At 43.9% G+C, this 27,481-nt stretch overlaps 1 protein-coding gene across 1 annotated transcript in view; it reads left to right on the forward strand.

Moving 5' to 3' along the window:
* Window positions 1-24,906: 24,906 nt before the first annotated feature.
* Window positions 24,907-27,481, forward strand: part of RAB6B (RAB6B, member RAS oncogene family) — a 57,540-nt gene continuing 54,965 nt past the window's right edge. The window contains exon 1 of the mRNA XM_029214844.1: window positions 24,907-25,325. Coding sequence (XP_029070677.1) covers window positions 25,256-25,325 — 70 coding nt within the window. The 5' untranslated portion in view covers window positions 24,907-25,255. The remainder of the gene's footprint in view (window positions 25,326-27,481) is intronic.

The following is a 27,481-nucleotide window of genomic DNA, read 5'->3' on the forward strand; positions in this document are numbered from 1 at the left end:
CAGGGATGGGGAAAGATAATCCTTTTGTGAGCTCAGAAGAGACAGCAGATATGGATAAGCGCTAGGCTCCTCCACCACTGGGGTGAACCTGGATGGAGGTAGGTGCTCACTGGGACACTTAAGTCAAGTGCATCAGGTGTTGGGGGAGGGGGTCCAGCAAAAAGAAGTTCTCCAAAGGAGGCAGCATCAGTAGTGGGTCCCCAAAGGTGAGGAGATGATTTCCAGGCAAAGCCGAGCCCGTAGGCAGTTTGCCGAGGAACGGGGAGGTGGGCAGGAAGGTTGGCTCAGAGGAAGCAGATGGAGTATTGGCAGAGGGAGATGCGGGGTCGGGGGGGTACTCCTGAGATGGGAGAGACTTTCTGGGGCAAATGGCCAAGGGAGCGGGGAGGCCGAGGAGCCAGAGAGAAGGGGTCTGAGGAGGAAGAGGGGGTGCGCCAATCCTCTGTGCAGGAATCTCACCCAGAGCTTCCACCAGCCCTGAAAGGCCAGCACGACTAGTTCTACCCTACAAATGGAGAAAACGAGGCCCTCCCAGTTGTGACTTGTGCCTTCCTTTATTCACTTAGTACCTGATGTAGATGAGGACAAAAGATGATACACACATGATCCCTAACCTCCAAGGTCACATAATTAGGAGCAAGAATTAGGTACAAGTGCTGAGAGCTCATTCGGCTGAGAGATCAGAGTAGGGGCTTGATCCATCCTTGCAGGGTGGGCTAGATTTCAAGAGACCCCAAGGTGCAGGGAAAGACATTCCAGGCAGAGATCAGGAAGCAGGAAAACCTGTGGGAGTTCTGAGAACTCACTGGACACAGGGTGCATGAAGGAGAGCAGGGGTCATCTCTGGAGAGGCAGTCGTGTCTGGGCTTAGCGGTTCCTGGAGGGTTTCGAGGGCGGCCAGGAGTGGTGGGACCCCCTGGTCCTGGCTGAGTCAGCGCCCACCTCTTCCCACTTGGGCCTGGAAGGAGGGCCTCAGAGCCCCAGCCAACCCATCCCAGGAAGGTCCTTCTATCTCAGGTCCCCTCCAGGGCTCTGTCTACACTGGGAAAGGGCTCCTGAGTGGGCCCTGCCATCCTTCAGGGAGCGGTCCTCTCGGTGCCCCCAGCACACCTGGCATGCTCCCAGGGAGCCCCCACGTCTTGTGCTTGGAGGAACCACCCATTTGCGTCCTCCCTCTTGGCCAGAGCTCCAAGGCTGCCCCAGCCCAGCGTGGGGTGGAAGCTGCTCTATCCCCTCTCTTCCCCTCCCACCTCCTCTCTCTCCCTACTTGAGCCTGTTGGAACCCCAGACTTGGAGCTGGGAGTCAGAAAGTCTGAGTCTCAGGGCAGAACGGGGCAGGTAATTTAAAGGGGCATCCATCCAGGCCTTCAGTGTGTTGCTACCCCCTTCTCCTTTGTGGTCCATCAGCGTGCAGCCCCTTCTACAGACACCAGCTCCATAAACGTGACCTCAGAGATCCCAGACCGGGCCCAGCATTTGTTTAAACCTCAGCCCTCATTACACCTCACTACCACCAGCTTACGGAAGAGGAAGCAGCGGGTTCGGATGAGTTCTCCCTTGGGTCCCCCACTGCGAAAGACCGAGACAGGTTTCACGCTATTCCCGTCTGGCTCCTTGACTCCAGCCTCCTCTCCATTCACACCGAGATTCCAGAAGGGCTCCTGCAGCCCAGCGTTTCAATAGATCAGGTGTGTTGAGCGCCCACTCACTCTGTCCTAAGAGGTTCACATACGTTTGCACCTTTAATCGTCACCACAAACCCAGTGAGATGCAATTATCCTGCCGTTTCCCATGAGGAACCTGAGGCACAGCGGACTGTGGTCCGGGGCCCTTTTCTCTCATTTCCACCGAAAGGCGGCGCGGGGCAGGCGCTGGGGTCTGCAGAGCCGCGCCTCGCGGGCGCCATGGGAGCGAGGCCGCGGGGCAGGCAGCCACCAGGGGGCGCCGTCCGCCGCGCGGGGCCCGGAGGTGAGACGCCGGGCACCACGCCCCGCCCGCTGGAGCGGCGCGGGGGAGACCGGCTCTGCGTCCCCACCAAGCGCGTCCGGGGGCCCCCCGAGGCCCGGCCCCGCGCGCCTCCCGCAGCTCAGCGTCCCCGCCCCGGCGCCCTGGGGCCCGCCGGGCTCCTCTCGCCCACCCCACTCCCGCATCCTGGACACCCCGGGACCGCCCGGGGTCTCAGCCCGCCGACGCCTGCCTCTGGCGTGTCCTTGAGAAGATTTCCTTCCCCCGCCGCGCGATAAAGCGCCATTTAGTCTGTTTATCTGTATTTTCAGTACGAAAGTGCAGTAAACACATTCAAGAACGAGGAAGGTAGAGAAAAGGGTGCCAGGAAGCACCGAGAGGGCCCGCAGGCACACATGTCTTCCCCCACGCTCTCCGACGTGTCGTGGGCAGGGCGGTCACCCCAGCCCGCCTTGTGGGGTCACAGCCTCCCTGCAGCGCCGCCGCCAGGGAACCATCGTTCTGTGGCTGCAGGGCGCTCAGGTATCCTCCCATCCCTCCTTAACTCCGGTTCTCGGAGCACCTCCTGGGGTCTGGCCCTGAGACAGAAGCGGGCACCAGAGAGAAAGCTATGTCCGATTCAGGCCCTGTCCATCTCGGGGAGTGTCCAATTGCCCATCCTGTCGCAGGCTCGGGCATCAGGCAAGTGCCGGGCACCAGGCTTGTGGCGGTGAACAAAACAAATAGAAGCCGTTCCCCGGTGGAAGACAGACGTAACCAAGAAGGCACACAAATTGTGCGGTTGAGATTGGCTAATAATTCCAGTTGCAATAGTGCCATGGAGGAGAAGTGCAGACAGATGCCTGCATCGGAATGCAGGGCAAAGGCGGGTATGTGGTGGTATCACAAAGGTGAGAGAGGCCAGTTCCCTAGTGGATTAGGGATCAGGAGTAGGGGAGGTGAACTCCAGCTGAATCTTGAAGGGTGGGAGCAAGTTTGTGGAGCAGGGGCCTTAGAATGAAGGTGTTCTGGGCAGGGGGAGCTACAGGCTTGGAGACTCACAGGGGAGAAGCTTGTGGTATGTTTGCCTGGAGGGGGGTCGGGGGTGGGTAGCACAGTTACAAGTTGCTGGAGGCGGAGTGTAGCTGGGAAGCAGGCTCTGGAGGGAAGGTGTGCCACGTACCGTCTACACCTTCTTTAGTAACTGGATGCTGCCTGTGGGTAATGGGAAGCCACCAACACGCTTTTAAGAGGCAAGATGCAACCAGATTTCTGGGTTTAAAAGGCCGCTGGGGCTGCATTGTACTTGGGAAAGGGAGCCAGGCTGGCAAAGGTAGCTTCTCAGGAAGGAAGCCTCCTTCCTGTCTTGGTGGCTGCTGGGGGCACTGCTGCTAGAGAAGGTCAGAACTGAGATGCCCCAGCAGGTCCAGAGCCGAGGGTGGGACCAGCGAGAAGCAGGAGCCTCCCAGGGGCCCACAGGCTCCCGGTGGCCAGGCTGAGCTGCCCAGAGTGTGAGGGTTCGCATGAGAGCTGCTGGAGGAGGTCCCTGCACCAGAATGTGCCTTGTTAAAAAATAGATGTTGGGAACTGGCTGTCTCTGGGCCCAACACATGGGGTCTAATTGGCCCACTTAACATTTGTTTTTAAATTAGCTGCAATCATTGAGAGAGTTTGAATCTCGGGGGTTTTTTCTTGGAAAAACCCTGGGCCAGTACTCAAGTCCTACAACAAGGAACTGGAGCTGAGTAGAGACCACCCTTTCAGGTGGTCCCTGTATTCTTGGGGTTGCTGAGGTCCCCACATCACGTGCTTAGCCCCTGTGGGTATTTAAATTTTCACACATACCTACACCCCTAAAGCTTCAAGCTAAGCCACCAGAAATCCGGGTGAATGTTGGAAAGGGCCAGTCCAGAAGCAAAGGGCTGTGTTTGAGAAATAACCTCCAGATAGATGACTGCCTGCTAGAAGCCGTGAGAGACAGTGGCGTCTGCAGATGGCTGATTGGGGCCTGCTGGAGAATGAAGTCCAAGCAGAACTCCCACCTTTCTCCCCAAACCTCTTTTCACTGACTTTCCCATCTCAGTTAACAGCACTCTAGCCTCCTAGTGATTAGACCAAAACCTCGGAGACAATAGGAAATAAGCTTAAAAAAAAATCAACTTTATTGACATATAATTTGCATACAACAAAAAGCACTAATTTTAAGCCTACTTACTCTTCAGTGAGTTTTGAATCCAGATATAGAATGTTTCCATGACCTCCAGAAAACTTTCTGATACCCCTTTGCAGTCAATACTACACTTACCTCCCTACCCCATCCTCTCACCTCATTCAACCACCACTGATATGCTTTATTTCTACAGATAACTTTACTTGTTCTAGAATTTCATATAGATGAGATCACACAATACATAGTCTTCAGTGTCGGGCTTCTTTTGCTTAGATTCATTCATGTGGTTGTGGATATGTACAAGTTCATTCATTTTTATTGCTAGTTAGTATTCCGTTGGATGAGTATACCATAATTTATCCATTCACCTGGGCATTTAGGTTGTTTACAATTTTTTTTACTACTATGAATAAAACTGCTATGAACATTTATGCACACATCTTTTTATGGATCTATGTTTTCATTTCTCTTGGGGAAAAACCTAGGAGTAAAAATTGCTAGATCAAAGGGTATGTGTATGTGTAACTTCATAAGAAACTGCCTATTTCCAAAGTTGAAATGGAAGTGGAAGACCTCAGTAATGATCTGTTATGTAGAGTACAAGTAGCACTAACTATTAAAAAGATTGATAAATTGAACTACATGAAAATTAAATACTTCTTTTCAGCAAAAACACCATTAAAAGAGTGACACAGCAAGCCACAGAGAAGAAAAAGAGAGTTCCAACTTATATAATAAGTAAAACACTTGTATCCAGAATCTGTACATAAAATCCCTATACATGTAAACAAGAAAAACATACCCCCAACAGAGAAATGGGCAAAGTACTTGTATACTTACTTCCCAAAAGAGGATATCCAAATGCCAACAAATATATCAAAATGTACTTAATATCATTAGTCATTCAGGAGATAAAAATTAAAACTACAGAGTGATTCTACTACATCTCTACCAGAATGGCCACAGTTATAAAGACTGATGATACTAAGTGTTGGCAAGAATAGGAATGCTCATATGTGGCTGGTGGGGGTGTAAATTGGTGTAATCACTTTGAAAGCATTTGGGCATTTTCTACTGAAGCAGAACACATTGCATATCATCTGACCCAGAAATCCCACTCCTATGCATATACCCACAGAAATACACTGCCTGCGTGCAAGAGACACCGGCAAGATGTTTCATAACAACATCATTCATAATAGCCCCACCTGGAAACTGCACCATACACATACATGAGCACATACATATACAATACATACAGCAATGAATACAGTAACCACAGCATCATGGATAGATCTTACAAACATTTCGTTGAGTGAAAAGCTGAAACCCAATAGAATTCATACCCCGGGCTTCTAGAACCACTCAAATGAAACTGCATGTTGTAAGTCAGAAAAGTGGTTAGCTTGGGAAGAAAGGAAGGCTTAATAACTGGGAAGGGCATGAGGATGCCTGCTGTGATTGTAGCAATGTTCTACTTCTTGAACTCCTGGTGGATACATTGTTTTGTGATAATTCATTGAGCCATGCAGTTATGCTTTATGTGCTTCTGTGTATCATAGTTCACAGTATAAAGAGTCAAAATGACATGGATGCATCTCTTTTGGCACCTCTGTAATTGCACCATTGCCCCATGGATGAAACACAGAATCGTCCTTAAAGTAAAACTCACACCTAAGATTTGATTTTACAAGGGTTTATTTAATTAAGTTTTTGGAGTAAATTTTAGATTAAAATCAACACTTGTGATTTTATTGTACAGTAACATGTTACTATCTTTTAAAATAAATGGTCTTTGTATTGAAGTGCCTCAAATAGAAAGCATTTCCAATTGTAAAACTTTCACCAATTTACCTTTATATTTATGATTTTTTAAACTGAGGGCCAATACTATCATGTTATATGGCACCACCTGCCCTGCAACTTATTTTAGACAAAGATGGCTTCAAGCCAAAAGTCTGATTTGTTTTAACTTAATAGAATAAAGAAGTGACTTTTTTATTCCCCACTTCCTCAGTCTGCACTGTCTGATAGGGGAAAAAACATTATGTGAGAAAAAAATAGGATTATTAGTTTTAACATTCAGCATAAATTGTAATAAATTTTAATACTTATTGTTCAAAATTCATCTTGCTCTTAAAATGTTCTAATTAATAGCTTTTTACCCCAAAATATCTGCATACATTTGTTCTGTCTTGTCAAACACAATATTTACTTTTTAAATGGGAGCTTAATTGTTAATACATAGTTTAATTTTATACTCACAAGCTACCTATTTCAAGAACAAAGTTTTTGAGATAGACTCATCCACCAGAGGGCAGACAGCAGAAGCAAGAAGAACTACAATCCTGCAGCCTGTGGGGAAAAAACCGCATTCACAGAAAGATAGACAAGATGAAAAGGCAGAGAGCTATGTACCAGAGGAAGGAACAAGATAAAATCACAGAAAAACAACTAAATGAAATGGAAATAGGCAACCTTCCAGAAAAAGAATTCAGAATAATGATAGTGAAAAAGATCCAGGACCTTGGAAAAAGAATGGAGGCAAAGATCGAGAAGATGCAAGAAATGTTTAACAAAGATCTAGAAGAATTAAAGAACAAACAAACAGAGATGAACAACACAATAAATGAAATGAAAAATACACTAGAAAGAATCAATAGCAGAATAACTGAGGCAGAAGAATGGATAAGTGACCTGGAAGACAGAATGGTGGAATTCACTGCTGTGGAACAGAATAAAGAAAAAAGAATGAAAAGAAATGAAGACAGACTAAGAGACCTCTGGGACAACATTAAATGCAACAACATTCGCATTATAGGGGTCCCAGAGGGAGAAGAGAGAAAGGACCCAAGAAAATATTTGAAGAGATTATAGTCGAAAACATTTCTAACATGGGAAAGGAAATAGCCACCCAAGTCCAGGAAGCACAGAGAGTCCCATACAGGATAAATCCAAGGAGAAACACGCCAAGACACATAGTAATCAAATTGGCAAAAATTAAAGACAAAGAAAAATTATTGAAAGCAGCAAGGGGAAAATGACAAGTAACATACAAGGGAACACCCTTAAGATTAACAGCTGATTTCTCAGCAGAAACTGTACAAGCCAGAAGGGAGTGGCATGATATACTTAAAGTGATGAAAGGGAAGAACCTACAACCAAGATTACTCTACCCAGCAAGGATCTCATTCAGATTCGATGGAGAAATAAAAAGCTTTACAGACAAGCAAAAGCTCAGAGAATTCAGCACCACCAAACCAGCTCTACAACAAATGCTAAAGGAACTTCTCTAAGTGGGAAACACAAGAGAAGAAAAGGACCTACAAAAACAAACACAAAACAATTAAGAAAATGGTAACAGGAAACATACATATCAATAATGACCTTAAACGTGAATGGATTAAATGCTCCAACTGAAAGACACAGGCTCACTGAATGCATAAAAAAACAAGACCTATATATATGCTCTCTACAAGAGACCCACTTCAGACCTAGGGACACATACAGACTGAAAGTGAGGGGATGGAAAAAGATATTCAATGGAAATGGAAATCAAAATAGAGCTGGAGTAACAATACTCATATCAGATAAAATAGACTTTAAAATAAAGAATGTCACAAGAGACAAGGAAGGACACTATGTAATGATCAAGGGATCAATCCAAAAAGAAGATATAACAATTATAAATATATATGAACCCAACACAGGAGCACCTCAATACATAAGGCAACTGCTAACAGCTCTAAAAGAGGAAATCGACAGTAACACAATAATAGTGGGGGACTTTAACACCTCACTTACACCAATGGACAGATCATCCAAACAGAAAATTAATAAGGAAACGCAAGCTTTAAATGACACAATAGACCAGATAGATTTCATTGATACATATATAGGACATTCCATACAAAAACAGCAGATTACACTCTCTTCTCAAGTGCTCATGGAATATTCTCCAGGATAGATCACATCTTGGGTCACAAATCAAGCCTCAGTAAATTTAAGAAAACTGAGATCATATCAAGCATCTTTTCTGACCGCAACGCTATGAGATTAGATATAAATTACAGGGAGAAAAACGTAAAAAACACAAACACATAGAGGTTAAACAATACATTACTAAATAACCAAGATATCACTGAAAAAATCAAAGAGGAAATCAAAAAATACCTAGAGACAAATGACAATGAAAACACGACGATCCAAAACCTATGGGATGTAGCAAAAGCAGTTCTAAGAGGGAAGTTCATAGCTATATAAGCCTACCTCAAGAAACAAGAAAAACCTCAAATTAACAATCTAATGTTACACCTAAAGGAACTAAAGAAAGAAGAAAAAACAAAACCCAAAGTTAGCAGAAGGAAAGAAATCATAAACATCAGAGCAGAAATAAATGAAATAGAAACAAAAAAAACCAATAGCAATGATCAATAAAACTAAAAGCTGGTTCTTTGAGAAGATAAAATTGATAAGCCATTAACCAGAATCATCAAGAAAAAGAGGGAGAGGACTTAAATCAATAAAATTAGAAATGAAAAAGGAGAAGTTACAACAGACACCGCAGAAATACAAAGCATCCTAAGAGACTACTACAAGTAACTCTACGCCAATAAAATGGATGACCTGGAAGAAATGGACAAATTATTAGAAAGGCAAAACCTTCCGAGACTGAACCAGAAAGAAATAGAAAATATGAACAGACCAATCACAAGTAATGAGGTTGAAACTGTGATTTAAAATCTTCCAACAAACAAAAGTCCAGGACAAGATGGCTTCACAGGTGAATTCTATCAAACATTTAGAGAAGAGCTAACACCCATCCTTCTCAAACTCTTCCAAAAATCTGCAGAGGGAGGAACACTTTCAAACTCATTCTATGAGGCCACCATCACCCTGACACCAAAACCAGACAAAGATACTACAAAAAAAGAAAATTACAGGCCAATATCACTGATGAATATAGATGCAAAAATCCTCAACAAAATAGTAGCAAACAGAATCCAACAACACATTAAAGGGATCATACACCATGATCAAGTGGGATTTATCCCAGGGATGCAAGGATTCTTCAATATATGCAAATCAATCAATGTGATGCACCATATTAACAAATTGAAGAATAAAAACCATACAATCATCTCAATAGATGCAGAAAACGCTTTTGACAAAATTCAACACCAATTTATGATAAAAACTCTCCATAAAGTGGGCATAGAGGGAAACTACTTCCACATAATAAAGGCCATATACGACAAACCCACAGCAAACATCATTCTCAATGGTGAAAAACTGAAAGCATTTCCTCTAAGATCAGGAATAAGACAAGGATGTCCACTCTCACCACTATTATTCAACATAGTTTTGGAAGTCCTAGCCATGGCAATCAGGGAAGAAAAAGAAATAAAAGAAATACAAATTGCAAAGAAGAAGTAAAACTGTCACTGTTTGCAGATGACATGATACTATACATAGAGAATCCTAAAGATGCCACCAGAAAACTATTAGAGCTAGTCAATGAATTTGGTAAAGTTGCAGGATACAAAATTAATGCACAGAAATATCTTGCATTCCTATACACTAACGATGAAAAATCTGAAAGAGAAATTAAGGAAACACTCCCATTTACCACTGCAACAAAAAGTATAAAATACCTAGAAATAAACCTACCTAGGGAGACAGAAGACCTGTATGCAGAAAACTATAAGACACTGATGAAAGAAATTAAAGATGGTACCAACAGATGGAGAGATATACCATGTTCTTGGATGGGAAGAATCAATATTGTGAAAATGACTCTACTACCCAAAGCAATCTACAGATTCAATGCAATCCCTATCAAATTACCAATGGCATTTTTTACAGAACTAGAACAAAAAATCTTAAAATTTGTATGGAGACACAAAAGACCCCGAATAGCCAAAGCAGACTTGAGGGAATAAAACGGAGCTGGAGGAATCAGACTCCCTGACTTTAGACTATACTCCAAAGCTACTGTAATCAAGACAATATGGTACTGGCACAAAAAACAGAAATATAGATCAATGGAACAGGATAGAAAGCCCAGAGATAAACCCATGCACCTATGGTCAACTAATCTATGACAAAGGAAGCAAGGATATACAATGGAGAAAAGACAGTCTCTTCGATAAGTGGTGCTGGGAAAACTGGACAGCTACATGTGAAAGAATGAAATTTGAACACTCCCTAACACCATACACAAAAATAAACTCAAAATGAATTAGAGACCTAAATATACATCCGGACACTATAAAACTCTTGGAGGAAAACATAGGAAGAACACTCTTTGACATAAATCACAGCAAGATCTTTTCTTTTTTGACCCACCTCCTAGAGTAATGAAAATAAAAAAAAAAAAAGGGACCTAATTAAACTTAAAGCCTTTTGCACAGCAAAGGAAATCATAAACAAGAGGGAAAGACAACCCCCAGAATGGGAGAAAGTATTTGCAAATGAATCAACAGACAAAGGATTAATCTCCACAATATATAAACAGCTCATGCAGCTAAATATTAAAAAAAACATACAACCCAATCCATAAATGGGCAGAAGACCTAAATAGACATTTCTCCAAAGAAGACGTACAAATGGCCAAGAAGCACATGAAAAGCTGGTCAACATCACTAATTATTAGAGAAATGCAAGTCAAAACTACAATGAGGTATCACCTCACACCAGTTAAAATGAGCGTCATCAGAAAATCTACAAACAACAAATGCTGGAGAGGGTGTGGAGAAAAGGGAACGCTCTTGCACTGTTGGTGGGAATGTAAATTGATACAGCCACTATGGAGAACAGTATGACAGTTCCTTAAAGAACTAAAAATAGAATTACCATATGACACAGCAATCCCACTACTGGGCATATAGCCAGGAAAACCATAATTCAAAAAGACACATGCACCCCAACGTTCATTGCAGCACTATTTACAATAGCCAGGTCATGGAAGCAACCTAAATGCCCATCAACAGACGAATGGATAAAGAAGATGTGGTACATATATACAATGGAATATTACTCAGCCATAAAAGGGAATGAAATTGGGTCATTTGTAGAGATGTGGATGGATCTAGAGACTATCATACAGAGTGAAGTAAGCCAGAAAGTGAAAAACAAATATATATTAACGCATATATGTGGAACCTAGAAAATGGCACAGATGAACCAGTTTGCAGAGCAGAAACTGAGACACAGATGTAGAGAACAAACGTATGGACACCAAGTGGGGAGAGTGGCAGGGTGTGGGGGGAATGGTGTGATGCATTGGGAGATTGGGATTAACATATGGACGTTAATATGTATAAAATGGATAACTAATAAGAAAATAAATAAGTAAATATTAAAAACAATTCATGTATTGAAAAAAGAAAAGAACAAAGCTTTTGTTTTTTTATAAAGTCCAGTCCTCTATACATGAATTTTCTTTACTCATTTAATATGCTTACACACATTTTAGAATTTAAAAATCACACTCTTTCACTGGACTTTGTGTGAGATTGCAAAGATGGGCCCCCTCAGGCCACAGGGACACATGGAGGGCAGGGGGACAGAACAAAATATTTGTGGCAATGAGTCAGGAATCTACAAATCACTGTACTGTCTATCTGAATACCACTGAATCTTATTCCACGTCTTTGGATGGATAACCTCATATGACCATGATTTTTTAAAATAAATTTATTTATTTTATTTATTTTTGGCTGCCTTGGGTCTTCGTTGCTGCATGCAGGCTTTCTCTAGTTGCCACGAGCGGGGGCTACTCTTCGTTGCACTGCACGGGCTTCTCATTGTTGCGGAGCACAGGCTCTAGGCACAGAGCCTCAGTAGTTGTGGTTCACGGGCTCTAGAGCGCAGGCTCAATGGTGTGGCACACGGGCTTAGTTGCTCCGTGGCATGTGAGATCTTCCCAGACCAGGGATCAAACCCGTGTCCCCTGCATTGGCAGGTGGATTCTTAACCACTGCACTGCCAAGGAAGTCCATGAGCATGATTCTTATGTGTTGATTGGGAATCTGTGGAGACACACCCTCCTCTCTCCTCCCACCTCACTGCACTGGGACGTTCGTGGGGCACATAATTCACACTTTAAAAAGGAACACTTTTCTCTAACAAGCGTACAAAATAAAGTGAGTATGGCAGTTTCTATGTCCTGAGATTAAGGGTTGCATTCCATAGAGAATTAACAGTAAGCCTGGAGCTAGAGGGTTACAGAGCACGCCTACAAATAAACTACTTCAGTAATGATGACAAGATCTGAATAAGCAGAGAATTATTTTTTTTTAATTTTCTCTTTCATATGAGGTAAAACCAGTATGAGTTTTGTAGAAAGAATGCATACTTATTATAAATTATTCAAGCACTGTGTAGAGATTAAAGAAATTCAAATGCCACTACTCATAAATAATTAATATTTACATTAGGAGGGTATCATTCTAGACGTCGTTTCATGTATGTGTTCCAGAAAAGCTAAATAGATATACTGAAATATTTTATCACTTCTCAGCTTTTTGGCTAAGATCAAGTGTATATATATTGAAATATTTTGATAAATATGTGATTTTTTAATATGTTATTTGTAATGTTATTGTATTTCAGTTCATTTGTAGTTAAAACCTGAAAAAGAAATCAAAAGGAACATGAAACAATGATAAAATTTCAAATAAATATTTATTCACTTCAAGAGAGTTTTGTAAAAGATCCTTCTATAATTACAAAAAGGGAGTTTAGAGGGAAAAAACACATTGATATGAGAGTAATCATTTTTACTTTCCATACTTCAATGTAGGCATTATCATTGGACTCCCTGATATGAAAGATGAGGACACCAGATCCAAAGTCTTCCTTCCCCTCCTTCACATCATCACATATTGTGATATTAATATGTTTACATAAATAGTATTTACATTTTAGTTTGTAACTACAATTTGTAAAATGTTTGGTATTACTATTATTTCATAGTTAAATATTTCCAAATCTTAACACAGCTTCTCCACTCCTGAAATCTACATTTTGATTTACAGACATTTAACTTCCAGAAAAACCTTAACCCCTCTCTGATATTTATTTCTTGAATGTTTTTATCCTTGGAAGTATTTATTTTCAATAATACTTCCCCTTAAATTTTTCACTTATGGCTTACTTTTTCTTGAATATTTAAAATTTTCCCAAGGCTTAGAGAAATTAAAGGATTTTACCCTATGTCACAGAGCTAGGATGCAAAGTCAAGATGAAAACACAGGCCTGATTTCAAAGTTCACCCTTTTGTCATCCATCCATTATCCACTGCCCTCATCCACTTACACACTCGCTCATTATCCATCATTCCCACCTATGTAGCTCTGGCTCTATCCATCTGTTATCCCCATCCATCCATCAAACATCCACCTACCTACTTCATCATCCCTCCATTCACACACATGATGCAGACTTACATGCATGTATATGTAGCCATTTATCCACCCCCTATTTTGTCTGTCAGTCCACCCACCACCCTTCCATTCATCTGTCTATCCATTTATCTACATTCATTTACTCCAATATCCACCCACATACATAGATCCATACATAATTACACCCACTCTTCCGGACAGTCTTCTATTCAGCTATTCACCCACAAAGCCACCCATTCAAAAATTAGTCCATTCCATCTCCCATGGATCCTTTTATCCTTTCTATTAATTCATCTACTCATCCAGACAGTTTTTCAATTCATCCAATCACTGATAACTCTGAAATCTAGACCTTCCATAGAATAAGGAGTGGTAGCCCTCTAAGATTCTCTTGTGATCTCATTCCATTTCCCATCATCAAGAGACGACCACACACATATATACAATGGAATATTACTCAGCCATAAAAAGGAATGAAATTGGGTCATTTGTAGAGACGTGGATGGACCTAGAGACTGTCATACAGAGTGAAGTATGTCAGAAAGAGAAAAACAAATATCGTCTATTAACGCATATATGTGGAATCTAGAAAAATGGTACAGGTGAACCGGTTTGCAAGGCAGAAATAGAGACAGATGTAGAGAACAAACATATGGACACCAAAGGGGGAAAGCGGGGGTGGGGGTGGGGGTAGGATGAATTGGGAGATTAGGATTGACATATGTACATTAATACGTATAAAGTAGATAATAAGAACCTGCTGTATAAAAAAAAGAAAAAAAATTGAACAAAAGAAGAAAAGAGAGAAGACCACAGCATTCCATGAGAGCAATAAGGAGGTCTGTGAGCTCACACCCTAATCATCTCTCAGCCATATGAAAATTCACAACAGAGACTGTGGATCTTATGGCTCTAAGCATGGAGCCCGCTGTTAACAATCTCCCCAATAACTGAAACTTCTGATCTTCTCACAATAACCAATCCCCTCTTTATTGAAGGGTCATCAGCAAAGATGACAGCCGCAGACCATGAGGCAGAAATTTTGCCCATATTTGGATTGCTTTAGACCTCCTCCAACACTGGCCTGATATTTTTGTTGTGGGCAAACCTTTCAAAAATCCACCCACTGCTCAGCTCTCTGGCCATCCAGCCACTATTGAATGTGACCTGCTAATTTACACATAGTTTAACATCTACTCCCACCCCACCCTGTGTAGGTTAAGCAGCCTGGAAGCCTCACTTCAATGGACCACAGTAAGAACTTGATGGGAGAGAAGCTCAGTTTCTCACTCAGATGAGTGATTCATAGCTAGAATGACTGGATAAAGGCGATTTACGAAAAACACACATCACAACAAATCAAAAGGAAATAGCGTAGAAATAAAAATAAATTTTAAAGACTCTCTTGCAGAGTAATTTGCAAAGTAGAGATAAAGAAACTCTAATCAAACCTAAAGTTGAAAAAGAAAAGGAGAAAGAGGAAGAAGGAGGAAAAAGAAGAGAACGTTAATTATGATGATAAGGAATTCAAGGAAGAGAAAGGGAGGTGCAAGATAGTGAACTAGCCCTGTCTTCTGGTTGCCTCCCCCAAGAAATCAATGACAGAGAAATTACAGAAGTAAGACGGAGAAACTAATATAAACACTGTGACTAACCCCTGGGAGACTAAGCTGGGTGACTAATGTGAAATGTTAGTAGCAGTCTGAGGCGGGGGTGGCAGGTACACAGGTGGGAAGAAAGGGTGGTGGAGAGATGTTAAGTTCTGTTCGTTCCTTGCTGCTGTATCTCCCGGAGGTTGGCTGGAGCCTGTCACAGGAGAAAAGGAATGAGCGGCAGCAACTTGGCTGCTCGGGGTGCCAGGCTCATAGCAGAGCCACGCCCGTCTGGGATTCTGATGAAGCACATGCAGGCTGCCCAGATGCCCAGACATCTGCTCTTCCATCCCAGTCTCCTCCAGACCCTCATGGATGGCGGATGATGGTTTCAAGGACAGTAGGTGACCCCACTCATGAGACCATTCTAAAGACTTTGTCTTCTATCATTGCTGCTTTTTTCGAAGAATCTAGGAGTCCCTGACTAGAGAGATTTCTCTGTGACACAAAAGCAAGAAGGAGGTTGAGTAGCAGTTCTGGAGAACCCAGGGCTCTCCATCTGGTGTGGGTCATCCCCACACCACCCTTCATACTTACCAGGAGTGACAAAAACAGACCTTCATCGTATCCCTTACTCATTATCTGATTGGACAGCTGATAACCACAAGGGACACGGGAGTTCACAAGCCAAAACCAGGAGAGACTTGAGAATTAAAACCACTATAAAAGGTATACAACAAACTGGACACAATGCATACAGATCAACTGTGTAAAATAAGTATAGCAAATGTAGCAAATATATTCAAAGGTATAAGGGAGAATATCTGTAAAAGGAAGAAGGAACAAGAAGTAATTTTTTAAAAACCCCATGCCTCTTCTGATAGAAGTTTAGGTGATTCATTCCGGACACCAAGAAAAACTAGGCACAGTTTTTAAAAATATACTTGAAGGTATTGGAGAGAGAACAAAGTGGCAAAGACGTAGTGGGCCTAGATTTTGGAGAAAATGGGAATCCAGGAAGGTGTGCCCAACATTTGGACTACTTCTGGCCCAGAAGCATTTACTAATTCTGGACAAGTCAGCCGAGAGTCTGGGAGGTGTACTAGTCAGGCTCAAAGGAATGGGGTAGATAGTTGGAGTCTAGGACTCACTGAAGAAGAGAGACTCATGTTGGGATGAGAACCCAGAGAAGTGCAGCCTAGTCATCAGTTTGGGCTGCAAGGAGACCAGCTCTCACAGAGACTTCAGTCCATCTCCAAAGCGTTTCAGTTTCTGAAACTGGATTAAGTGAATACCGTTTGCTAGGATTCCCTAGTGCCTGGCATAAACAAATGTAAATCCTCCTTAAAGAAAGATAACACCTTCCTAGGCATCAAGGAAAAGCAAATTAAAGCTACTGTGAGAAATCACTACCTATCCACCAGAATGTCTAAAATTAAAAGACTGACAATATTAAGTGTAAGCAAGGATGTGAAACACTGGAACTCTCATGTATCACTGCTGCTTGGTACAACTACTTTGGAAAGCTGGAAGTATATACTAAATCTGAAAATAGACATACTCTATGATTTAGCAATTCTACACTCAGGTATATGCCCAGAAGAAATACACGTGTATATCTGGCACATATATTCATCAAAAAACACATCTAAGAATTTTCATAACAGCAATATTTGTAATAACCAAGCACTGGAAACAACTGAAATGTCCCTCTACAATAGATGGATAAATAAACTGATATATTCACACCGTGGAACACTATACAACCTCAAAAATGGATCAACTACTACTACCTGCAACACCATGGGTGACTCTCACAAACCCAGTATTTAATGAAAGAAGCCAGAGATGCAAGAGTACATATTGTTCGGGACTTCCCTGGTGGTCCAGTGAGTACGACTCCATGCTCCCAATGCACGGGGCCCAGGTTCAATCCCTGCTCAGGGAGCTAGATCCCACATGCATGCCACAACTAAGAGTCCACACGCTGCAACTAAAGATCCCACATGCTGCAGTGAAGATCCCGTGTGCTGCAACTAAGACCCAGCACAGCCAAAACAAATGAATAAATAATAAATAAATATAAAAGAAAGAGTACATATTGTTTGACTCCACTTATACAAAGTTTAAATATGGGCAAAACCAGTCTTTGCTGAAATATCTGAATAGTTCTTTCCTTTGTGGGAACAGAGCAATGCCTGGGAAGGGGCATGACGGAGACTTCTGGGATGCTGGCAATATTCCTCTTCTTTTTTTTTTTTAATTGAAGTATAGTTAATTTACAATGTCATGTTAGTTTGAAGTGTACAGCAAAGTGATTCAGTTATACATATATATATAAAATATTCCTGTTCTTGATCTGAGTGGTGGTTAGATAGATATGTTCACTCTGGAAAAATTCATTAAGCTGTACACTTGTGATTTGTTGACTTTTAGGCATGCATGATACATTTCAATAAAAGTTTACATTAAAATATGTAGGTAGAAAGGTGGAGCAAACATACTTTTCCCTGTTCCTCCTGCTAAATACAATTAAATACTCTAGATATTATGTACAAAACAAACATAAGAAAACTCTAAAAGCTGGAGAGAAGAAGGCAGACCAGCTTTGGACCTTAGGGCCTGAGGAATGACATGGTGATGAGTTCCCTGGGTTTTCCTTTTATCTCTTATGTCCTGGACTTGGAGCTGAAGAAGCTAGTGACTAAAAAACACCACTGAGCACAGACAAAAATAAAGCCCCAACCAAAGCTTGCTCTCTCTAGTCAATGGAGCAGCAGAGGGGCAGCTTAGTAAGACAGAAAACTTTTAGTCAAACACTGCAGAAAAACTGTGAGGTCCCCCCACTCCCACCTACCTACCCCAGTAAAGTCCAAGTGGTGAGTATAGACTTCTACCATCTCTAAGCTAGATCAAGGTGCCCCAATCCTTCAGCTGGGATGGGGGCATCAGAGAAGGCCAAGATGGGAGCTGGGCCTGTTGTCCCCACTGGGCAGTATGGGGTGGGGGGAGGTGGTCAGTGACTCCCACCTGTAGTGTCATCGAAGACCATGTAGGGAGACCGGATGTTCACCCCCTCCCCAACAGTAACAAGGCCCAACTGATCTTTGACAAATGGCCGAAAATAATTCACTAGAGGAAGAACAATGGTGCTGAAGCAGCTGGACATCCATAGACCAAAAAAAACCCAAAATAAGCCTCCAACCTAAGTTTCATAGCTCATACAAATTTAACTCAAAGTGAATCATGAACTGAAATGTAAAACATAAACCTATTTTTAACCTTTTAGGAAAAAACATAGAAAATCTTTGAGACTTAGGGCTTAGTCATGACAGCAAAAGCACAATTCTTAAAAGAAAAGAAATCAGTAAGGTGGGCTTCATCAAAATTGAAAACTTTTACTCTGCAAAAAACCCTGTTAAGAGGATGAAAACATAAGCTGCAGACTGGGAGAAAAATATTTGCAGACCACATATCTGACAGAGGACTAATACCTAGAATATATAGAGAACTCTCAAAATGCAACAGTAAAACAGCAAACAATCCAATTAAAAAATGAACAAAAGCCATGAACAGATATTTCAGAGGATATAGAGATAGGAAATAAGCACATGAAAAGATGTTTAATATTATTAGCCATTAGAGAAAAGCAGATTAAAACCACAGTGAGATATCTCTACACACTTCACAGAATGGCTCAAAAAATAGTGACAAAACCATATGCTGGTGAGGATGTGGAGAGACCGGATCCCTCATGTGACGTTGGTAGGAATATAAAGTGGTACCAACTGGAAAAGAGTTCGGCTATTCCTTTAAAAGAAAAAAAAACTAAACATGCAGCTACCATATGACCCAGCAATTGCACTCTTTGGTATTTATCCCAGAGAAATAAAAACTTATGTTCACACAAAAACCTGTACACGAAAACAAACAAACAAACAAACCTGTACATGAATGTTCATAGCAGCTCTATTTGTAATGGCCCCAAACTGGAAATAACCCAGATGCCCTTCCATGGGTGAATGGTAAACAAACTGTGGTAATCCCTACTATGGAATACTGGTCAGCAGTAAAAGGGAGCCAACTATTGATACACAGAACCTGGGTGAATCGCCACAGAAGTATGCCAGGTGAAAAACACCAATCCCAAAATGTTACATACTGTATAATTTCATTTATATAGCATTCTTAAAATGACAAAATTATTGAGACAAAGAACAGTTTAGTGGTTGCCAGAGATTAGGAAAGGGGTGGGGCAGGAGGAAGAGGGTGTCCGTATAAAAGGACCTCATGAGGGACCCTTGTGGGGATGGAAATGTTCTGCACCTGTCAGTATCTTGGTTGTGATATGGTACTATAGTTTTGCAAGATGCTACCACTGAGGGAATCTGGATAAGTGATGCACAGGATCTGTCTTATTTCCTACAACTACTTGTAAATCTATAATGATCTCAAAATAAAAAGTTTAATTAAAAATGCATATAATAATATGTATAAATGAATCACTTTGCTATGCACCTGAAACACTGTAAATCAACTATACTTCAAATTTTTAAAAAGTTTTTAAAAAGTTCATTAAATAGCAAAGAGCTGAGAAGAGTCAAGACTCTCTTGAAGAAAATGAAAACTATAAGTGAAGGTGTAGAGCTATATGAGCTGAGGACTATTGTTGGAAAACAGTTTGGCATAAGATTAAACATATACTTAATTCTATACCTAAGTTTATTTACTCAAAACACAGCTTGCTAAAACTTCTCACAGGTGTATCAGGAGGCACATAAAGAATGTTCACAACAGCATTATTTGTAGTAGCAGAAGGAAAACTGGGTACATTTTCCAGTGTTAATTTCCTGGTTTTACTAATGTACTATGGCTATGTAAGATGTTATCATTGTGAATCTAAAAGTATTTTACATTTTTAAACTGGACACATTTTACTGAAAATGATTTTAAAATTGGAGCAAACAATGGAATACAAAATCGCAGTGAAAATGAAAGGACTGCTGTTATACACATCAACAGATGAATCTTAGGAACATGACGTAAGAAAAATGTAAGTCATAGGAGAAAAACACGTCATTTGATACCTTAGATAAAGTTCAAAAGATGCAAACAAAAGGAGATATTGTTGAAGGACACATCCAAATGTGATAAACTCAATGAAAAGGCAGCTGGGGTTCTGCATTTCTGCGTTGGGGAGGGAGGGAGCGGCAGGGGTGCAGTGGAGGGAAACAACAGACGCCTCAGAATATTGTGATGTTTGATTGCTCCAGCTGGGTGGAGGGTAAATGGGCATTCCTAATGACAGGTTTTCTTTACAACTTATATATACATCGTTAGCCTCAATAGGAAGCTTTACATAATTTTCAAAAATGGAACACAAGGATGCCATGTGGAAGAAACTTGTTCCAGTGGGATTGCCAAACTGAGTGTCACAGTGGCCACATTTCACATTTTGTTTTCCCCACCTGGAGAAAGCCTGTCTGCTCTAGGGCAGGTTAAGAACAAGACCCCAAATAAGGAGAGACGAGCAATGACAAAAGATGGGGAAGGAGAGGGATGTGGAGCCAACTCTGATCCCATAGCCTGATGACCACATTCTGTGAGCAATGCCACTGTCTGCTCTCGCTACCTGAGCCAGCCCACGTCGCTGTACCCAAGTAGCTGGAGTCGGGCTTTTGTCATTTGAACTGGAAGAATTGGACAGAGTCCCACAAGGCATCCTGGCCCACAGTCAGCTGGGGCTGGTAAGCATGTAAGCTGACTCAGAGGCTTAGAGGTGCCCAGAGGGGCCCGTGCCCCACCCCTCCCTCCCCTACGGCCCCACTGCCTCATGTATGGACCAGATGGTCAGGGAAGGCACAGGACTTGCGCAGGCTTACCGATAAGATGGTACAATTTCTGTCGCACTTCGTCTTGCCACAGATGATTTCCTCAGGATGTGACAAGAGTGTGTGGGAAGACAGCACCAGATGTTACGAAAAGGTGTGGGTAGGAGGAAGGGTGCCCCGCTGGGTGCTTCCCCTGCCCCTCCCATGGAGGGACCACTCATAGAGGCAGGAAGGGCTGCGGCTTGGGAGGCTTGTCTCCTTCTAGGGCATCCTTCAGCCCCATGCTGGATGCAGCCTCCTGAGAGAGCAAAACCCCAGAGCAGAAGTGGGGTGGGAGTTTGAAATGTGGCCCTGTGCCTGATGCCAGGCATCATAGGGGAGATATCCCAGGGTGATGCCCTACAGTCTATGGGGCTCCAAACCAAAGGCCATTCTGAGGAGTGGAACAGTTGTTTGTTTGCTTTTTTCCCAGTAGGAAAAGGATGAATTTTTTAGTTTTTAAATTTATTTTTATTTAGAAAAATTTTTATTGAATGAAAGATTCTTTAAATCCTACAGTGCTTTACAATTTTCAAAAGTTTCACACATATGATTTCATATAATCCCATAATAACCTTTTTCTTTCTCCTACCCCTATATTGCCCCTTCCCCTTCCCTCTCCCCACTGGTAACCACAGTTTGTTCTCTGTATCTGTGAGTCTACTTCTTTTTTGCTCTATTTACTTGTTTGTTATAGTTTTTAGTTACCACATATAATACCATACAGTATTTATCTTTCTCTGTCTGACGTATTTCACTTAGCATAATGCCCTCCAAGTTCATCCATGTTGCTGCACACGGCAAAATTCCATTCTTTTTTATGGCTGAGTAGTATTCTATCTATCTATCTATCTATATATATATATATACACCACCTCTTCTTTGTCTTTATCTGTTGATGAACACTTACGTTGCTTCCAATTGTAAATAATGCTCCCATGAACATTGGGGTGCATATATCTTTTTGAATTATTATTTTTTGGATATATAACCAGGAGTGGAATTGCTGCATCATCTGGCAGTTTTATTTTTAGTTTTTTGAGGAACCTCCATACTGTTTTCCACAGTGGCTGCACCACTTTACATTCCCACCAAGAGTGTACAAGGGTTCCCTTTTCTCCACATCCTTGTCAACATTTGTTATCTTTGGTCTTTTTGATTGTAGACATTCTGACAGGTGTGAGATAATATCTCATTGTGGTTTTGATTTGCATTTTCCTAATGATTAGTAATACTGAGCACATTTTCATGAGCCTGTTGGCCATCTGCATTTCCTCTTTGGAAAAATGTCTATTCAGTTTTTCTGCCCATTTTTTAATTTGGTTGTTTTGTTTTTTTGATGTTGAGTTGTATGAGCTCTTTAAATACATTGAATACTAACCCCTTAACAGTCATATCATTTGCAGACATTTCTCCCATTTAGTAGGTTGTCCTTTCATTTTGTCAATGGTTTATTTTGCTGTGCAAAAGCTTTTAAGCTTAACTAGGTCCCATTTGTTTATGTTTGCTTTTGTTACCTTTGCTTTAGGAGATGGATCAAAAAAAAAACATTTCTGCAATTTACGTCAAAGAGTGTTCTGCCTATGTTTTCCTCTAAGAGTCTTATAGTACATGGTTTTACATTTAGGTCTTTAATCCATTTTGAGTCTATTTTTGTATATGGTGTTAGAGAATGTTCTAACTTCATTCTTTTACACATAGCTGTTCAGTATTCCTAGTGCCATTTATTGAAAAGAACAAGACAACAATGTCCACTCTCACCTTTTTTATTCAGCGTAGTTTTTGAAGTCCTAGCCACAGCAATCAGAGAAGAAAAAGATATAAAAGGAATCCAAATTGGAAAGAAAGAAGTAAAACTGTCACTGTTTGCAGATGAACTGATACTATCCATAGAAAATCCTAAAGATGCCACCAGAAAACTACTAGAGCTCATCAATAAATTTGGTACAGTTGTAGGTTACAAAATTAATATACAGAAATCTATTGCATTTCTATACACTAACCGCGAACTATCAAACAGAGAAATTAAGGAAACAATCCCATTTACCATCACATCAAAAAGAATAAAATACCCACAAATAAACCTACCTAAGGAGGTTAAAGACCTGTACTCAGAAAACTATAAGACTCTGATTAAAGAAATTGAACATGATGGAAACAGATGGAAAGATATATCGTGTTCTTGCATTAGAAGAATTAATATTGTCAAAATGACCATACTATCCAAGTCAATCTACATATTCAATGCAATCCCTACCAAAATACCAATGGCATTTTTCACAGAACCAGAACAAATAATTTCAAATTTTGTATGGAAACACAAAGGACCCCAAATAGCCAAAAAAATCTTGAGAAAGAAGTACAGAGTTGGAGGAATCATGCTCCCTGGCTTCAGACTATATTACAAAGCCACAGTAATCAAAACAGTATGGCACTGGCACAAAAATCAGACACATAGGTCAATGGAACAGAATATAGAACCCAGAAATAAATCCACACACTTATGGTCAATTAACATATGAGAAACGAGGCAAAAATATACAATGGGGAAAAGACAGTCTCTTCAATAAGTGAAACAGTTGTTCTGATTTGCATTCTAGACATTCATTCAAACTTTCAACAACTATTTCCTAAGCTCTGAGCTAGGTCCTTGGGATTCAGTAGTGGAGCCTCAACTGCTGATTTCATGGAACTCACTCTCTGGTTTTTAATAAGCAATGAGAGAAAGAGAGACTCTAAGTAAACAAACCATGGAGCCAGACAGGGAGACATCCCAAGCAAGCCATGTAAGTCAAAAAGAGGTCAACAAATGTCCTCTGGAAATCTCCAGAGATGAAGGTTGCTTCTCACTTTTCTCTCTGTATGAAATACACACACACACATGCAACTTGTTCCTAAACATTTGGGTTATAATCCCAAATAAATGTTCATTGAACAGTCCTAAAAGCATAGACCACGTGGTGGCAGCACAGTAGAGGCAGCTTTGCAAAACCTCAAAGCTAGCATTAGCCAGAATGCTAGGACTGGGTTGGGAGTGCTTCTAACACCTGGCACCTGCTCCTTGTTCTCACCCACTCACAACCTACTCTGTGTGCCTTAAAAGGTCGGATGAATACAGAGGCAAATGGGAGGTCTCCCTCCTGTGCTCCAGGAGCTCATTGTCCAGATACACCTAATTGCCAGGGCAAGGAGCGGCATTGTCAACACGGAGGCCCCAGGGTCCAGGGATCCAGGGCACCGTTCTGGAGATGGAGGTGCTGACATTCAGGGCCTCATTGCTCCTTCTCTCCCACGGGGCATTAGGTTTAGGATAAAATGATCCTCAGGAGCGGTTGGTTTGAGGAAGGTACGCCTTTTACTGGTGCTTCCTCTCTCACTGGGCATGTCTGTGGGGACACCTATGACCTCACAGATTGTGCCCAAGAGGAGGGATCTGGGTCTAGAGAGGGTAGGGAGGGCAAGAGACGCACAAGATGACAGTAGAGCCTGTCTGAGCACACACGGTCCACCACACCCTGGCTCATCCCCCACTCCTTTCCTTTCCACCCTCTAGGATGGCCAGGTTGAGTGTGCATTGGTGTTGCAGGAGGTGGAGGAAGGGACTAGCATCTAGGTTTAAAGACCAGAAACGAATATCCCCTGATAATTTCACGTCATTTTCTGGATTCAAAGGAGGGGTAGAGTGGGGAAGACAGACGTAGAGGGGCAGTGAGACAGGGCTCGATTCGGGGATCTCTCTGAGGCACGGCGAGGCGGTTCTCTCCCCCGCCGGGTGCGGGCTCCAGGTGGGTGGACTGGCGCCCCCCAGCCCCGCAGGCCCCGAATGACATCAGAGGCTGGGGAGCGCGCAGAGCGCAGGCGCGGGCGGAGAAGAGAGGCGGGAGGGGGGCCGACCAGTGCGGCTTGGGAGAGCGCTCCTCCGCCCTGCGCGCAGTCCCTGCGCCCCGCTCAGCCCGCGCCTCGCTGTTCGCGCCGCGCCTCGGGCGTCCAGAGCGCGCCCCTCGCACCGCATCAAGCGCCGCCCGCGGCAGCCCAGCCCCAGCCTTCCTCCTCCTCCTCTTCTTTCTCCTCCTCCTTCTCCTCCGCCGCCGGACACGCAGCCGCAGGCCGGGGCCGGGACGCAGCTGGGGAGTCAGGGACGCGCGCAGCCAGCCCTTCCCCCTCCGGCTCCCGCACCGCCGGCCGCCTCCCCTCGCCCTCCTCCTCTCCCCTCCCTGCTCCTTCGCTTCTCCTCCTCCTCCTCCTTTCCCAGCCCAGGCTGCCAGCACCATGTCCGCAGGGGGAGATTTTGGGAACCCGCTGAGAAAATTCAAGTTGGTGTTCTTGGGGGAGCAGAGTGGTAAGTACCCCGCTTATTCTCTTGGCTCGGCGTCGAGTCGAACCCCCGCCAAATCATCCACCCGACTGGGACCCCGGCCCCGGCTCGAAAAGGCCCCTCGGTGCCTGGGTAGAGGGGAGGTTTGGGGATGAGAAGTCGGGGCCGGCTCGGGCGGGGCCGGGCAGGGGAGGGCCCAAGGGTAAGGGCCGAGCAGACGCTGGGGCCGGAGGTGGGGGTGAGGGTGGGATCTGGGGTGGGGGCTCGGGGTGCGGGTGCAGGTGCGGCGCGGCGGGGAGGCCGGAGGGCGGCGGCTCGCTCAGCGGCGCCGGCCGAGGCGTGAAGGCTCCGGGCTCGCCGGCTCGCTCGCACTGCGGCACCGGCTGCGGGCGACCGCGCAGGTGGCGGGGCGCCGGCGAGGGTCGCGGGGAGGACGGCGCCCCTCTTTGGAGAACGAGACGGGACTGGCGTCTGGCCGCTCCCCACCCCGCGGCACCGGAGGGGTTCCCTGGGGCCCCTGCCCGGAACAGTAATTACGGGCACGTCCAGACCCCAGGGCAGACGGCCGCGGGCGGGGGGAGACCCACAGATGTCTCCTCTGAAAAGAGCGGGTGCAGGTCGTGGGGGAACAGGGCGCCTACCTCCCCTGGCTTACGTCCGACTGGGCACAGAAGGTTCTAGACCCGCTGCCCTTCGCCAGTGTGTATTAGCCCCTATGGGGCTCAGGGATCTGGGCGATGACAGCAAGGGTTCCCCAGTGCGAGGCAGATTTGGGGGATGGTACGGGGCGCCTCACACCAAGAGCCGTGACGCCCGGGGCTGGGCAGAGAAAGGACCAGGCGACACGCCCTGCCTGGCTTCCCAGCACCCCTCCCGAGAGCGTTGGCGGTGGATTCTTCCCACCCCCCAGCTCACCGCCCTTCTTGGGGGAGGGGAGGTCACCGTGGCAGCGGGCCAGGGGCCGGGGAGAGGGGGAGACAAATGGCTTATGTACTGCCCAGCAGCCTCCCCAGGGAAAGCATCTCCGAAATCCAGGTTAGTCCCGAGGTGGGAAGACCAGGTTGAGGAGCATGGACCCTCTGACACTTGTAGGAAGGAGTGGTTTTTCAGAGCATCCCTCCAGAGGCCTCTCACCTGGGGCTGCAGGGAGACCAGCTGGGCCCTGACCAGCTCTGCTGTGGGAGAAGGCCGTCTCTGGGAGCAGGACCAGCAGCTCTAGCTCTACAGACCAGTCCTGTTCACCTGGTTTGGTGCCTGTCTATGCAAGGGGCCAAGACACACACAACCTTGGGAGGACCTGGTGGGCTCCGGGAGCAGTGCTGCTGTGATGTGTGTGCCTATGGGTTGTGGAGGTCACACACCTGCCTGCTGCTGCTGCTCATACAGCTCAGAGAAGGGTGTCAAAAGGTGGTCGAGTTCTGACATGGGTTTTGGGGCCAGGCTGGGCGTTTCAGAACAAAATCAACTCAGGCAGCCAGTCCTGTGTCCTGGACTCTGAGTTTCTGATCTTACTAGATTCCAGTTTCACAAAACTAACTTTTCCTTGTGCCTAAAGGGATTTGGGGGGTGGGGGTGGTCTTCACATCCCAGTGCTAGTCTTAGCGGGCCTAGAGCCCTGGGAGTTGAATTCTTAGCTGTGTTCCCTTGAGCAGATTTCAAAGCCTCTCTGAGCCTTAGTTTCTGTCTCTGTAAGATGGTTGCCTAAGGGCAGTTCTCTTACCCCTTCATGTTTCCTCAGTGTCTCCCAAAGGGCCTGGACCATGGGAGGTTCCCAACAAACACTTGTTTATTCCAAGTCTGAACATGCTTCAGGAAAGGACCAGGGGTTTGATGAGGAGAATGGTGTGTTTGAGGTAAAACTTTGGGCTCCCACGGAATCTCTGATGGGCTGAGGCCCCTACTGAGCCCTACAAACCCCCTTTGCCCCTAAAATCACAGAAATGAGACCTGAAGGCCTCAGAGAGTGAGCCCCCACCTCTCCAGCATGTTTATGTGGGAAGTTCCAGCCCCAGGGATGGGGTGTCGACCCAGAGTCCTACTGTGAGTTGTTAACCCTTCTGGGACTGGAACCACATCTCCTGTTCCCAGTCACTAACATGCCGTTGGGAAATAAGGTGACCTTGAATTGGGGAAGCCAAGAATTGGGGAGCTTTCCTGATAGGGGGTTAGGGTTGCCATAC

This window comes from Monodon monoceros, unplaced genomic scaffold, assembly GCF_005190385.1.
Source record: "Monodon monoceros isolate NGI ecotype Baffin Bay Population unplaced genomic scaffold, NGI_Narwhal_1 Super_Scaffold_11, whole genome shotgun sequence".
In the NCBI taxonomy this organism is placed as follows: domain Eukaryota; kingdom Metazoa; phylum Chordata; class Mammalia; order Artiodactyla; family Monodontidae; genus Monodon; species Monodon monoceros.